Source organism: Propithecus coquereli, unplaced genomic scaffold, assembly GCF_000956105.1.
Source record: "Propithecus coquereli isolate 6110/MARCELLA unplaced genomic scaffold, Pcoq_1.0 Scaffold728, whole genome shotgun sequence".
Classification (NCBI taxonomy): Eukaryota; Metazoa; Chordata; class Mammalia; order Primates; family Indriidae; genus Propithecus; species Propithecus coquereli.
The window spans coordinates 644,091-657,374 of NW_012153374.1; the positions used below are offsets into that span (position 1 = coordinate 644,091).

The following is a 13,284-nucleotide window of genomic DNA, read 5'->3' on the forward strand; positions in this document are numbered from 1 at the left end:
GACTGCACTAGGGAGAGTGTGGGGAGCAGGGAGCAATGGCCTCAAAGTAGGACAAGTCCATAGGTCAGAGCCATCCAGCCTAGATGATTCCGCTACCACCCCCTGCCCGCCCCTCCTCCGATTGTTTTGAGGCTTTTATGTGTAGAACTCAAGTAACTGCACAGCTTGCCTGGAAGCGGTCCAAGTGTGCTCTTACGTCTTTCTTTTGCAACCCTCCCACCCCCTGATGAACCTCCAGTGATTGGCTACGAGGAAGCTCAACTTTCTTCCACTGAGCTGGGCTACAGGAGGGCACTCTCTTAGGCATAGAAATCTCCAATCTCTGCCCTCAAATGCTCTCAGCTCCACTGTGCCTTTTATGAAGTTGCCTTAAATACATTTGCAGAGCCTTAGTCTACATAAGGGTCAGATTCCCTCCAGTTGCTGTGTATAAATCATACCAGACTTTCAATATGTTCCAGAGCCCATCTATCTAAATGAAACTACTAAGGCAGAGGATCATGGTGGTTAAGAACAATGGGCTCTGGAGCCATACCACCTGAGTGGAATCCCACCTCTGCCCCTTGCTAGCTATGAGACACTGAGCAGACAACTGAACTTTCCAGTGCCTCAGTTTTCTTACCTGGAACGTGGGAATGATAGGAGTACCTATCCCCTTAAGGGTTCTTGAAGATTCAATGTGGTCATACACGTAAAGCACCCTGGGAAATGCTAAAAATATATTACCTAGCCCTGTTATTCCCTTTGTGAAGTAAATGATCAATCACCTCTTTGACTAACCTGCAAGTTCTACTGTAATGCTGAGCATACAGAAACGCTCAGTAAAGAATCTTGCAATATTATGTCAAAGGGTTAACATTTATAAAACACAAAGAGCTCCTATGAATCAATTAGGAAGATGAATTCATTTTTACTCTTGTGGTTTTGTATAAAGACTCATGAGATCATTTCATCTCATCCTCTCAAGTAAGAAAACTGAGGCCTAGAAATATTTTCCTAAGGTCATGTAGCAAATCAGTGGCCAAGTCAGGAGCAGAACACTGGGAACCTAATTTCTGCCAGCCCAGGGGTTTTCTTTGGTTAATTGATCAAGTGAGCTTGATTTAAGAATGTGGTCTTCCAGGTTAGCTCAGAACCTCTAGAGTCTCAGAACTAGGCTTTGGAAGAGATACAACTCTCTCAATTTTAATGTCTCCTAACTGGTATAACTCTGTTAATGCTAATTATCTTAATCATAACCCTTTTCATGTGTGTTTTCCATCACCCACAAAGCAACAATATTTCCCTTATCCTATCTGCTTCTGAAAAACATGTTCACTAGTCTCACAGGGAAACTGAGGTGTGGGGAGGGGAAGTGGCTTGTTCAAGGTATTCTAGCTAGTCACATGAATGCCTCTTCTATATTTACAATTTTGTCCTAATGACTCCGCCAAGAAGCAGAAAGATAATTTTAGCAGTGGGAAATCTGAGATAGGAGGCTAGCAGGCTTTTGACAAGGTCTGAAAGGATACACCTGGGGTCCAGGCTTGAAAACCTAACTTAAAACTGCCTGGAACTAGCTATGAGACAATTCACGACTATTACCAATTCTGATCCTAGAAGCAGGAGAACAAAACAAGCTTTATGGAAAGGCCTCAGCCTGGTACTAAAGGCTCTTCTCAATCAAGCCCTAACCTTGTCCAGCCATGTCTCTCAACCTCCATGCTTAAACTGCACTGTCTGACTCACTGGACCCCAAAATACACCATGTATTTTCCTGTCTCTGGGCCTTTGCTTACCCTGGAATGCCTTCTCTTCCCTTCCATTCTCAAATATGACTCACTCTTCAAGATGTGCTTCAATATTCACCTTCTCTGGGAAGTGATCCCTGTATCCTTGGGACAGGCTTTGCTTTGGTTCTTGTAATGCCCACATGCTGTCTATCTGAACAAGTATTCGCCAGTGTTTTCCTGGTCTGTTTCTCCACTAGACTGTGAGCTCCTTAAGGATAGAGACTGGATCCAGTGCAGGCCCTGGCTCAGAGGACCGAGTAGACACTTGCTCAAAGGGTGTTTGTACAGTCCACATCTCTCTGCCACAGGTGAGATGAACACGTGGACAAGTAATCCCAGTTTAACAAGGTAAATGTTATAACAGAGAGCTGTGCAGGGGATTGGATGAGGGAACTAACTTGGTATGAAGTAGAAGGTGGCATCTAGAAAGGTTTCTCAACCTTGAATTGGGCATAACAGGATAAGCAAAAGAATGAAGTCCCCTCTGAAAAGGGCCAATGAACTGGTGGCAGAGAATGGGTTCACCTACTATCAGATTCTCACTTAAGGCCAAGAGCTGAGCTGTCTAAAATGGGGCTATCTCCAGGGAAGAAAAGCATATAGTGTGACTTCCCAATGCCTACAGATCCTGACCCCCACCAAAGTATGGGTGTGTGTGTGTGTGGTGGGGGAGAAATCCCATTTAAAGCAGCATTAAGACAGTACTGATGGATAATAAAATCACAAATTAGGTCTCCTTATTGGTAATTCTCGGAGTGTGTGGGTGTGAATGCATTTGTGGAGGGCTAGGATGGGAGGGGAGATTGGTCCCATGCTTACAAGCTACATACATATATATGAGCATCAGGCCTTCTGTGGCAGCAGCCTAGGATCCACTTCCTTCTCAGCCACTGCCCAGGTCCACCATCTCCCCACTATTTTTTGCCTCATGCCTGGGCCCCAAAGCTCACTGAATTCTAGTCCTAGAAGCTCTCCACAGACCATAGTCATTCAGGGAAAAGAGCAGCCAGAGGGTTGTGGTTGGTATTGTCTGTGGAGGCTATAGAAAAAGCAGGATCACTAATCTCAGACAGAGCAGGGGAAGTCCTGAAACATCTCCAAAGAGTTTTGGTTCCTGTTCTCCCACCCTTCTTGATCTTCAGACAGCTCTCTGAGGGAAGTAGGCTAGGGACTTTGATTTCCATTTTACCGAGGTGGCTACTGATGCCCATAGAAGCTAGAGAGCTTGTTCAAAGTGCCACATCAAATCAACCCTACTTTACACATCAGTGGGGAGGTAAGGGATATAATCTCAATCACTCAGTTCATTCAAAACTGGACTAGACCAAGTTGAATAGACTTCCAAAGGTGCTAGGGAATTGCCCCTTGGGTGAGTGTCCCACAAAGGCAGGCCAGAATGGATTTAAAAAAAATAGATAGATTAGACATAGATATCCCCAACTTTCCCATATTCTTTAATACACATTTAAACTGACCATCTAGGCAACAAAAACTCTCCAGAGATCCTGAAGAATGGATATGGATTTGTGTAACTCCTGTCTACTTTTCCTTCTTTCTCACCTACCTTTTCTCCTGAAGGCTTTTTCTTCCATCGTTAATTATCCAACACTCGGTTTTCTTGCATTTACAGACCCCCAAAGCAGGGCCAGTGGGTGGCATTAAAGAGGGAGCTTGGAGGCGTTCGTTGGTTCCCTGGGAAAGCTGAGGAAGTATCCTTGTTAAGGGGTGTGTGTGTGTGCTCTGTTGAAATATCAGCTGTTGTAGTTGCCAAAGAAATTCCTGAGCCACCCGGAGCCTTTTCTCTTCAGTCCAACCATGTGTTCACTTTGCCCCAAAGGTCAGAACTAATATTAACAAGCCACAGCAGAAATTAAAACCAGCTATGGAGATAGGCAAGATCTGAGTTTTAAATCAGTCTTCAGTGTAAATGGGCACAATCTCTTACTGGAAATCAATTTGGCGATATGAAGCAAGAGCAATAAAAATGCTCATTTCCTTTCTCCTAGTTATCCCACTCCTGGGACTCAATGCTGGGCCAATAACCCCCAAAGCATGAAAAAGCTCAAGACACACAAATGTTTATGTTAATTACAGAGCTATTTTCTGATGGCAACAACTAGTAGGTAACCTTTAAGTCCTCCAGGAGAAAAAGAAGTTCACTGTGTCTTTTCTGTAGCTACTGAGGATGATGACTCTAAGGCTGTGGAATTCTGGGGAAAAAATAAAAATAATTATGCTGCAAGTCTGGGTGAGGAACTTAAGTTATGTTTTTCCCTGGACATTAGCATGCCCATTATTTCTATATTTGTGCTCTCAAAAACAAGCCATAAGCCTGTTGATGCTGTTGCTATTGCCCTTTGTTTTTCAGTCAACAAATATTTATTGCCTCCTAATATATGCTGTGTCCAATATTAGGGGATGGAGCTAACAAGATGAATCAGACATGGTCATTGCTCTCAAGTCGCTGACACTCTAGCGGCAATAGAAATAGAAATCAATGGTAGCTGTGCATTGTGCATTGTGCTGTGACAGAATGGACCATAGGGTGTTGTGGGGGCCCAGAGAAAAAGACCTAACTGGGGAGGTGTGTGGTCAGTAAAAACATACACAGTAAAGTAACTTTTGAGGTAATATGGTTTGAATCTTGGCTCTAACACTTCTGTGAGACTGAGGTGAATTCACTGAAATTCTCCTCTTACTTATCCTCAATGCCCCTTACTGGGTTGTCCTGAGAATGAAAGGAGATGAGGTATACAGAGGAGCCAATGGATACATCGGAAACAGTGCTGCTCGGGGGCTTAAATTCTCTGGGCCCGGATTTTACTTATCTGAGAAATGGAGCCAAGAGCAAGTATGTGTCTGGCCACATTCTTCTGAATGCTATGAGGCCCAAGAAAATAACAGCTGTGGGCGGGTTTGAGACAGCCCCCTCTTGTCTGTCCCCTGCTCCAATAAAGCCAAAGGCCCTCCTCCTAAGTCTTATCCCAGTAGTGAAGTCCTCAGCATTCCTTCCCTCCTCTAACTGCCAAATTCCCCTCACCCCAGCCCAAAGCGAGTACACAGCTCCAGATACTTCTGGGGCGCAAGCGCCACAGCCATCTGCGCACTTAGGTGGGCGGTCCGTCGCGCTGGGGGCGGGACTTCGGCCGCTGCGATTCCGCTCAGGGTTCCGCTGCTTAAAAAGTAGGGAAAATCCCGCTTGTAAGCAGCCGGAAGCACCAAGGGGACTTTTGAGCGGGGAGAAACGCGGTCTCAGCTCTATGAGCCAGCGTGCAACAGGAGGAGCAAGAGCCCAACTGGAGACCTTCCTCTTGCCACTCATTCCTTCTAGGTATCCGCCCCCTTCAGCTTCCACCCAGTTCCCCTTCCCGCCAACGAGAGCTGGGAAGCTCGAAGCCCCGCCTCGCGTGAGTTTCATGGCACGCACGAGAACGCCTGCGCAGGCGCGCACGGGAGGCGGGGCCTGGCCGACTTCCGCGCGGCTAGCCGTTCACTCGTGCTTTCTTTGGCCGGGGCTGGGAGGTGTTCTAGTTTGCTAAGATGTTGCGTGTGGTGAGCTGGAACATCAATGGGATTCGGAGCCCCCTGCAAGGGGTGGTATACCAGGAACCCAGTAACTGTGCCACCATGGCCATGGGGCGCATTTTGGACAAGTTGGATGCGGATATCGTCTGTCTCCAGGAAACCAAAGTGACCAGTGAGCACTCAAGAATCCAGGATCCCTGTCATACTTTCCCTTTCCCGCTAACTTTTGCTCCCCGCTCCATCTCATTTCACTTTCCCATTTTCCTATTCTTAGAGTCCTGCCCTTTCCCTACCCCCTTAAGCTCCCATTCCACCCTAGCAAGATTCTCTAATTACGATTTCATCTCCTGTCCTAAGCAGAAGTTTAATTCCCTCCCCGTCGACACCTCCATATCCACTCAGATTCCTGCGTTTTCTCTGGCCTCAACTCAGTCCCTCGAGTTTCCCTCCCCCATATACTATCTCCCAACCCCAAGTCAGACCTCTCAATTCTCCATCCCTGCCCCCAGTTCAGATCCTTTAATTCCCACCCCATTTCTCCTCCCCAGCTCAGAGCCCCACCTCATCTCCCACCCCAAGCATAGACATCCTCTAATTTCCTCTCCCTCCTATCCCATTCTCAGACTCCTTAATTCCTTCTCCCTCCACCCGCCCGTTTTGATCCCCAAATTTTCTCTCTTACCTCCCACCCTTAGTTCAAATTCCCACTTCCATCTCCCATATCCCCATTTCCCACCCTCAGCTCCCTCCTATCACCCACACCCGCAGGCTTAGCTCTGATTCTCTCTACCTCAACCCTCCATAATCTCTCCCCCTCCCCAGTCTTCTAATTCTGGTATCAATTTCCTCTTTGACTTTTCTTATCTTTCTGGCTCCTCCTATAATCAATGATACTTAATTTTCCCTCCCAATTCTGTCTCTGATATGTGCAAGGAATTATCCTACAGCTGTAATTCCAGGCCTCTCTGTGTCCTGGATCCTAGTTTTACCTCTGACTTAATCTTACATTTTTTTTCCCCAGGGGATGTGCTGACAGAGCCCTTGGCTATTGTTGAGGGCTATAACTCCTATTTCAGCTTCTGCCGCAACCGTAGTGGCTATTCTGGTAAATGGGGCTTTCTGGGGACTTTAAATTAGTGATGGAGACAGGTAGAGGGATAGGGTTTCCAATATTTGATAAGGTAATAAGAAATTTAGACTTTAAGTTTACAGAGCTAAAGCCACATATTAAGTTATGTTAAATATGGTTTTTATATATAAAATTATACCATTGGACCTTAGAAGTACAGCAGTGTGGTGGTTAATTGTGTGAACTCTGGAGCCAAACTGCCTGAATCATGTTTGAATCATGGCTCACTTCCTAGCTGTGCACCCTCTTGCAAGTTATTCTACCCCTTTGTGCCTCAAGTTATTCAGCTAGAAAATGAGGATAATGCCTACCTCCTAGGGCTGTTACAAGGATTAAATGAATTAGTCCATGTGATAATAATAGCTAATACTTTTTGAGCACTTACCATGTATTAATGTAAAACCTAACATTAGCTGTTATTACTCTGTGGCTTTTTTAGATGAAGGAACTGAGCCTCTAGGGTTTAAGTAGAGTTACCTCACACTAGGGAGCCATCCATGGCCCTTGAGTTGGGAGAGTTGTCAATGCATAAAAAAATAAAGAGCCACACTTTATGAAGATGACTCAGGTGACCTGTGTGGGGACAATTGGAATGGGACAGGCTATGCAACAGGCTGTTGGCTGCCAGATCTACTTTGCATACCCTGTCTGTCCCCAGGTGTGGCCACCTTCTGTAAGGACCGTGCTACTCCAATGGCTGCTGAAGAAGGCCTGAGTGGCCTGCTTGCCACTCAGAAAGGGGACGTGGGTTGCTATGGAAACATGGATGAGTTCACCCAAGAGGAGCTCCGGGCTCTGGATAGTGAGGGCCGGGCCCTCCTCACACAGCACAAGATCCGGTAATAGACCATGTCCACCTGCCACTGAATGCTGCTGGTGCTTCTCTAAATGTGGAGATTCTAAGGCTCGTAATATAAACATATATTCACCATGGAGAAGTTCCCAAATTTGCTTTTCCTGGTGTCTAGTCCTATCTAGGCTGCTCACTACGTGACCCCTGCAAATCATGTTCCCCTCTGAGCCTTGAGTTCCCATCTCTACAGTGTCAGGGCTGGCCTGATGGTCCAGCTCTTATTACCACAGACACCTCAAAAGCAACTTAGCCAGTGCTGGACTCTTTGCCCCAAGTTGCTCTCTTTCTGGGTGTCCTGTCTTTGTGAATGGTAGCACCATTACCTGGTTTACCTGTGTCATCCCAGATACACTTCTCCCTACATTGCCAGTAGGTAGTCCATCCCCAAGTCCTGTACGTGCCAGCTCATTTGTGTCTTTCTAACCCCTTCCTTCTCTTCCATCCCACAGACAACCATTAAGTGGAAGCCATGTGGTGTGGGGAGGGGAGGGGAAGCTTGAAACTGACCCCTTTTGGGGGATTTCTCTTCTCCCTAGCACACAGGAAGGGAAGGAGAGGACCTTGACCCTAATCAACGTATACTGCCCCCATGCGGACCCTGGGAAGCCTGAGCGGCTGGCCTTTAAGATGCGCTTCTATCGCTTGCTGCAGGTCCGAGCAGAAGCCCTCCTGGCGGCCGGCAGGTACTGCAAGCCTGGGCAGCAAGGCTCCACTTGACCAGGGTGCCCAGCCATGTGTCATGCTCCATTGGAAGGGGTGTGGAACCTTTGTCTTTGAGTCCTTCACAGCCTAGTTGCAGGGACTGGTATGCCCACCTGAATAGGCCCTGCTCTCTTAAGAGCTGTGAGGATGAGGTAAAGCGAAACAAACATGGGTTTTGTACCCTGAGCACCTCTCCAGGCTCCTGCTCTTAATCATTGTGAGCCCCAAGGCTAGTCCCGCCTTTTTTTCCTCTTTTGTCAAATGAGCATATTAATCTCTACCTCACAGAATAATTTTAAGGATGAAATGAGATGAGGATGGTAAAGTACCTGGGAGCAAATTAAAGTCTTATTCCGGGGAGGGATGGGAAAGTGAGGGTGGGATAGAGGAATCAAGGGATGCTTCCTAGAGGAAGTGGTGCCTGAGCTCAGCTTTGAAGGATGAGAAAGATGCCATTAAGTAGCGAGCACTGAGGCAGTCATGTAGAACAGAGAACAGTGTCACCTTTCGAGGTCAGGATTGGATTGGTCAGGTATGAAAGGCAGCAAGGTTGTGGTAAGATTGGAGCGGTAGGCTGCTCTGAGTAGCTGTTGGCAAGGAAGCCTAATGTCAGAGGTGGCCTATCAGAGTTCTTGGCCCAGGAAAAAATATGTGGGCCTGGACTACTGTTTCCCTTTATTGAATGTCTAGTTGATAATCCCATGTTGTATTTTTCAGCCACGTGATCATTCTGGGTGACCTGAACACAGCTCACCGCCCCATTGACCACTGGGATGCAGTCAACTTGGTAAGGCTCCCTCTAGGCACCTGGCTTCACTCCTGACTATGGTTCTACTCACCCAGCTAACCAATGCTGGGTTTTTGGCCCAGGGGCAGCTTCTTTTATGGAAAAGCAGAGATTAATTTGAAATACTATTCTTGTAGTACTGAGGATTGCTCATTCATTGAATAGACATCACTGACCCTACCCTTGCCCTGGCCCTGAGCCATATGCTGGAGACTGAGGAGTCAGATCCAGCTCTTGGCCCCTCGGAGCTCTCTGATGGGCTACAAACACGTGGCCAGCCAGATATAGAATGGTATCCTTAGGGCTGAGACACAGATGGCATCCCAGGAGGCTAGGGGAGCTCAGAGATGGGATTCCTAGGTGAGCCTGGACATCAGGGAAGGTAGCTGAAAATGGCTGAATCTTAAAAGATGAGTACAACAGAGGTTTGGGGTGGGGGAAGCAAAGAATTCTAACATGGGCAAAGGTTTCAAGGTGAGAATTTGCCTGGTGTGCAGGGGGGACTGCAGGTCCCATTCTTGTTCTGAAGGAGGTGAGTGGCAGAAGGTCAGGCTGGAGAGTCCTTTGGGGGCTAGATTTCAAAGGCCTTGAATCCCACATTGCCTTGGTCATTTCCCTAATATACTGTTTCCTGCTCATGAACCTTCAGTAACCTCCATTTACCTCTGTGATCCAGAGAAAACATGGAGACCTGGCATTTAAAGTTCTTTTTAGTCTGTACCCCATCTCCATTTACATTCTCAGTATCCCTACCCACTCTGTTCATCCTCTCCAGATAGGTTGCCTCCTCTTTACCCATTGCAAAAGCTATTCTCATTCTGGCGTTTGTCACTGTGCTCCAAATTTGTGGACATCCTTGCCCTTTTGTCTTTTTACTTATGTGAACCTCTCATCTCTAAGTCCCTCTAGGCCAATGATTCTCAACCCCTGACTGCATATTGGAGCAGAAATATCAATACCTTAGCATCAGTCCAGACCAATGAAATCAAAATTTCTGGGCATAGGACCCGGGTAGTGGTATATTTTAACAGCCTCCAGGGTGATTTTATTGTGCACCTAGGCTTGAGAACCACTGCCCTAGAATCTACAAGCCAGTTCTCTTCTTGGCCTGCCTCATGAAGGGGGATGATCAGTAACTTATGCTAGCATAGTCTCACTGAGCACTGGGCTTGGTTCAGAGAATGGGCCACAGGAAGATTCCTTGATTAGTTTGTGGAAGAGCCACATAAACATAGATGTGGCTCCCAGGTAGGAAAATGAGCAGAAAGAAGAGAATGGTGGTGGTGGTGGTTTAGGGGGCAGGGAGGCAAACATGACAAAGTGCGAGCCTTCAGGCCCCCAGTGCCTCATTCCTCATCAGGCATTCACTCCATCTGTTCTTTTGGCTTCCTGTGTTAGCATTGAATACCTTTATGCCTTCTCTACTTAGTTCAGAGCTATCCTAGATCTCTCAAGTATACCTCCTTCATTTTTCCTTCCAGGAAAAGAGAACTAATAGTACCAGTTCAGGTGACATACACAGACATTCCACAGTAGCAGAACATGTCCACTTTACACCAGACTGGCTTTTCCAGTCTTCTTGTCTCTCTAGGTGGGACCATCATCCCCTTGGTTGCTCCAACTAGAAGCTTGAGAATTGTGCTAGAATTGTCCTTCTTCCTTACCCCCCTTCCCATAATCAGTTGGTCAGCAAGTACTGTTGATTCTAGCTTCAAATCACTGCATAATTTCATTTCTCTGTCTCCTCTGCCACCACCCTAGTCCAAGTGACCATCATTTCTTGCTTGCATGGACTATGGCAGTCACCTCCTGCTGGTATTCCAGTCCTCAGTCTGGTCTGCCTTTCGAGTCTTTTGGGTATGCCGCACCTTCCCTCCACAGCCTTCACACCTAAGCTCCAGATCACTTCCCAAAAGGCAACCTCTTTGGTCCCCAGGAGTAGATGAAGTTTCTACTTTGTCCCTAGCATCATGCCTGGCATATAATAGGTGTTCTGTGAACATTTGTTGCATTTATGGGTAAGTGGATTGGATGGATGGATGGATTGGGGATCAGAGCGAAAGGAAGTATTCAGACATGCATCCCTGCAGCCTCAGCTCAGGAGGGAGGGCTGATCAGTGAGGGCTTTGACACACACCACATAAATCAGATAGCATCAGAGGGTATAAAGGAAAAGCCAACAGTCTTCCTAACTCCTAAGCCCAGCCCTACTTCCCAGAGGCAAGCACTTTTAATTTCTTGTTTTCCATTCTTTTGAAAAGCAATTCTGGGAATTGCTTTGATTAAACAAACAACAGACCTTCAGATTTGGTGTTTATGGACTAATGCAAGGTAAATGCAACCTGGTACAGAGAGAAAAACAAGCATGGGCTTTTCAATAGGTAAGGATGGAAATGGAACCCCAGCTATGTCAGTTCTGGACTGTGTGACCTTGAGCAATAGTCCTCTTTGGGACCAAATTTTCTTATTTGCAAAATGAAACAGTCTGTGTCCCTTTCAATTCTGGACATCTAGTTCTGCCTTTCTTCTTCCCTCTCCCCCTCCCCCAGGAAGGTTTTGAAGAGGACCCAGGGCGCAAGTGGATGGACAGCTTGCTCAGTAGCCCAGCCTGCCAGTCTGGCTCCCATGTAGGGCCCTTCATCGATAGCTACCGTTGCTTCCAACCAAAGCAGAAGGGGGCCTTCACCTGCTGGTCGGTGGTCACTGGTGCCCGCCATCTCAACTATGGCTCCCGGATTGACTATGTGCTGGGTGACAGGACTCTGGTCATAGACACCTTCCAAGCCTCCTTTCTGCTGCATGAGGTGATAGGCTCCGATCACTGCCCCGTGGGTGCGGTCTTGAACGTGTCCCCTGTGCCTGCAAAACAGTGCCCACCTCTGTGTACCCGCTTCCTCCCTGAGTTTGCAGGTACTCAGCTCAAGATCCTTCGCTTCCTCGTTCCTCTCGAACAAGATCCTGTGTTGGAGCAGTCGGCACTGCTTCTCAACAATCAAAGCAAAGTGCAGACGTTCCAAAACAAAGGCCGAATACGCTCAACCAGGTCTCGGCCCAGTCAGGCTAGCTCCAGCAGAGGCCAGAAAAACTTGAAGAGCTACTTCCAGCCTTCTTCTAGCCGCCCCCAAGCCTCTCCTGGCTTGGAGTTGCCTAGCCTGCCATGCATGGGTGCCCTCATTACCCCAAAGACTTCAGAAGAGGAGACATTGACCAAAGTGGCAGAGGGGCAGGCCAAGGCTTCAGAGGCCAAAGATGAGAAGGAGGCACAGACTTCATTCTGGAAATCTGTGCTGGGGGGCCCTATGCCCACACCCCTCTGTGGGGGCCACAGGGAGCCATGTGTGATGCGTACTGTGAAGAAGCCAGGACCCAACCTGGGCCGCCGCTTCTACATGTGTGCCAGGCCCCAGGGTCCGCCCACTGACCCCTCCTCCCGCTGCAACTTCTTCCTCTGGAGCAGGCCCAACTGAACCACCTGAGGCCTGGGGATGTCTGGCGTGGTCACCTCTGCACGTGATCTGAGGCCAGCTCCCTTCCCGAGCTGCCAATGCTGCCTCCAGGCCTCCTTCCCTCCTCTTCCTCCTCTTACCCCTCTCTTCCTTTTTCTGTTCCTCCTCTAAACCTTCTCTTCCTCTCTCTTCCTGCCCCTCCTTGTTGGTGAGCTTTTTGGGCCTTAATCCTGTGACCCAGTCCCCCACCCCACTTCCTACCTTCCTGTCACAAGTACATGGGAGCTAGCTGCCTCAGGAAGTTGTGATTTTAAACCTTTTCTGTCCTTGCTGGGAAATGTATTTATGCATAATGTTTATGTCTTTGTTTCAGGGTACCACACTCAGTGGACGTTTTGGATATACTCCCTAAAGTTGAGTCAGAGAAGCTATCTCAATACTGGGTTTGCCAGGTGCCTGCAGCCCAATGATATAACTTCTAGGGAGAGGGGAGGAGGAAGGGGTGGTGCTTACCATAAAGGGCTCTGCTTCTTTGTAGGGGTTCCCTGCACTGCTGAGTTTGCATCAGTAAGGGAGATGGGCTGTATAGCCTTAAACTGGAACTTCCCAACAAGTGTGTGCCATGGCTGCCACAAATGGGTTACAGGGTGGAAAGAGAAGGGGCCCTCAGCCCTCAGAGTTGCCAGGCAGGGCTGGGATCACACAAGTCTCAGGGAAGATTGCTTCCTAGGCAAGCAATGTCATTAATTTACCCAAGTTTGCCATACAAATGTTTCCTGTGTACTTTGACCTGAAAAGGTTGGGACCGTTGCCTTGATCATGATGTTTGCCATGGCCGTGCCTCTTTTCTCACCTTGGAAAATGGCTGGTGAGTCCTGTTCTTTAAGATACTGTGTGAGGGAAAGAGGATGATGGATTGAGGAAGACATCCATTCTCTCTTTGGAAAATACCTCCTCAGTTTTGGTTAACCACTCCTTCTCTCCAGGCAGTTTGGTTAGGGCTGACTCTTATCTCCTGGCTTCAGGGGCTACCTGGGGCCCAAATGTCCAAGTCTACCAGTGATGAGTCA

General features: G+C 47.7%; 1 protein-coding gene across 1 annotated transcript; it reads left to right on the top strand.

The window, feature by feature from the left end:
* The first annotated feature begins 5,211 nt into the window (after positions 1-5,211).
* On the top strand, positions 5,212-12,590 carry APEX2 (APEX nuclease (apurinic/apyrimidinic endonuclease) 2). Its single transcript, XM_012661627.1, has 6 exons — positions 5,212-5,469; positions 6,319-6,402; positions 7,085-7,265; positions 7,816-7,962; positions 8,699-8,768; positions 11,318-12,590. The coding sequence occupies exons 1-6, from the start codon at positions 5,313-5,315 to the stop codon at positions 12,233-12,235; spliced, it is 1,557 nt and encodes a 518-aa protein (XP_012517081.1). The 5' UTR covers positions 5,212-5,312; the 3' UTR covers positions 12,236-12,590.
* Positions 12,591-13,284: the final 694 nt, after the last annotated feature.

What these genes read in the sequence shown, in the direction of transcription:
- APEX2 (XM_012661627.1), top strand. Translation starts at nt 5,313, where the DNA reads ATGTTGCGTGTGGTGAGCTGGAACATCAATGGGATTCGGAGCCCCCTG. An exon ending in CCAGGAAACCAAAGTGACCA is followed by an intron (nt 5,470 to 6,318) that starts GTGAGCACTCAA and finishes TTTTTTCCCCAG; the next exon opens with GGGATGTGCTGACAGAGCCC. An exon ending in CTCACACAGCACAAGATCCG is followed by an intron (nt 7,266 to 7,815) that starts GTAATAGACCAT and finishes TCTTCTCCCTAG; the next exon opens with CACACAGGAAGGGAAGGAGA.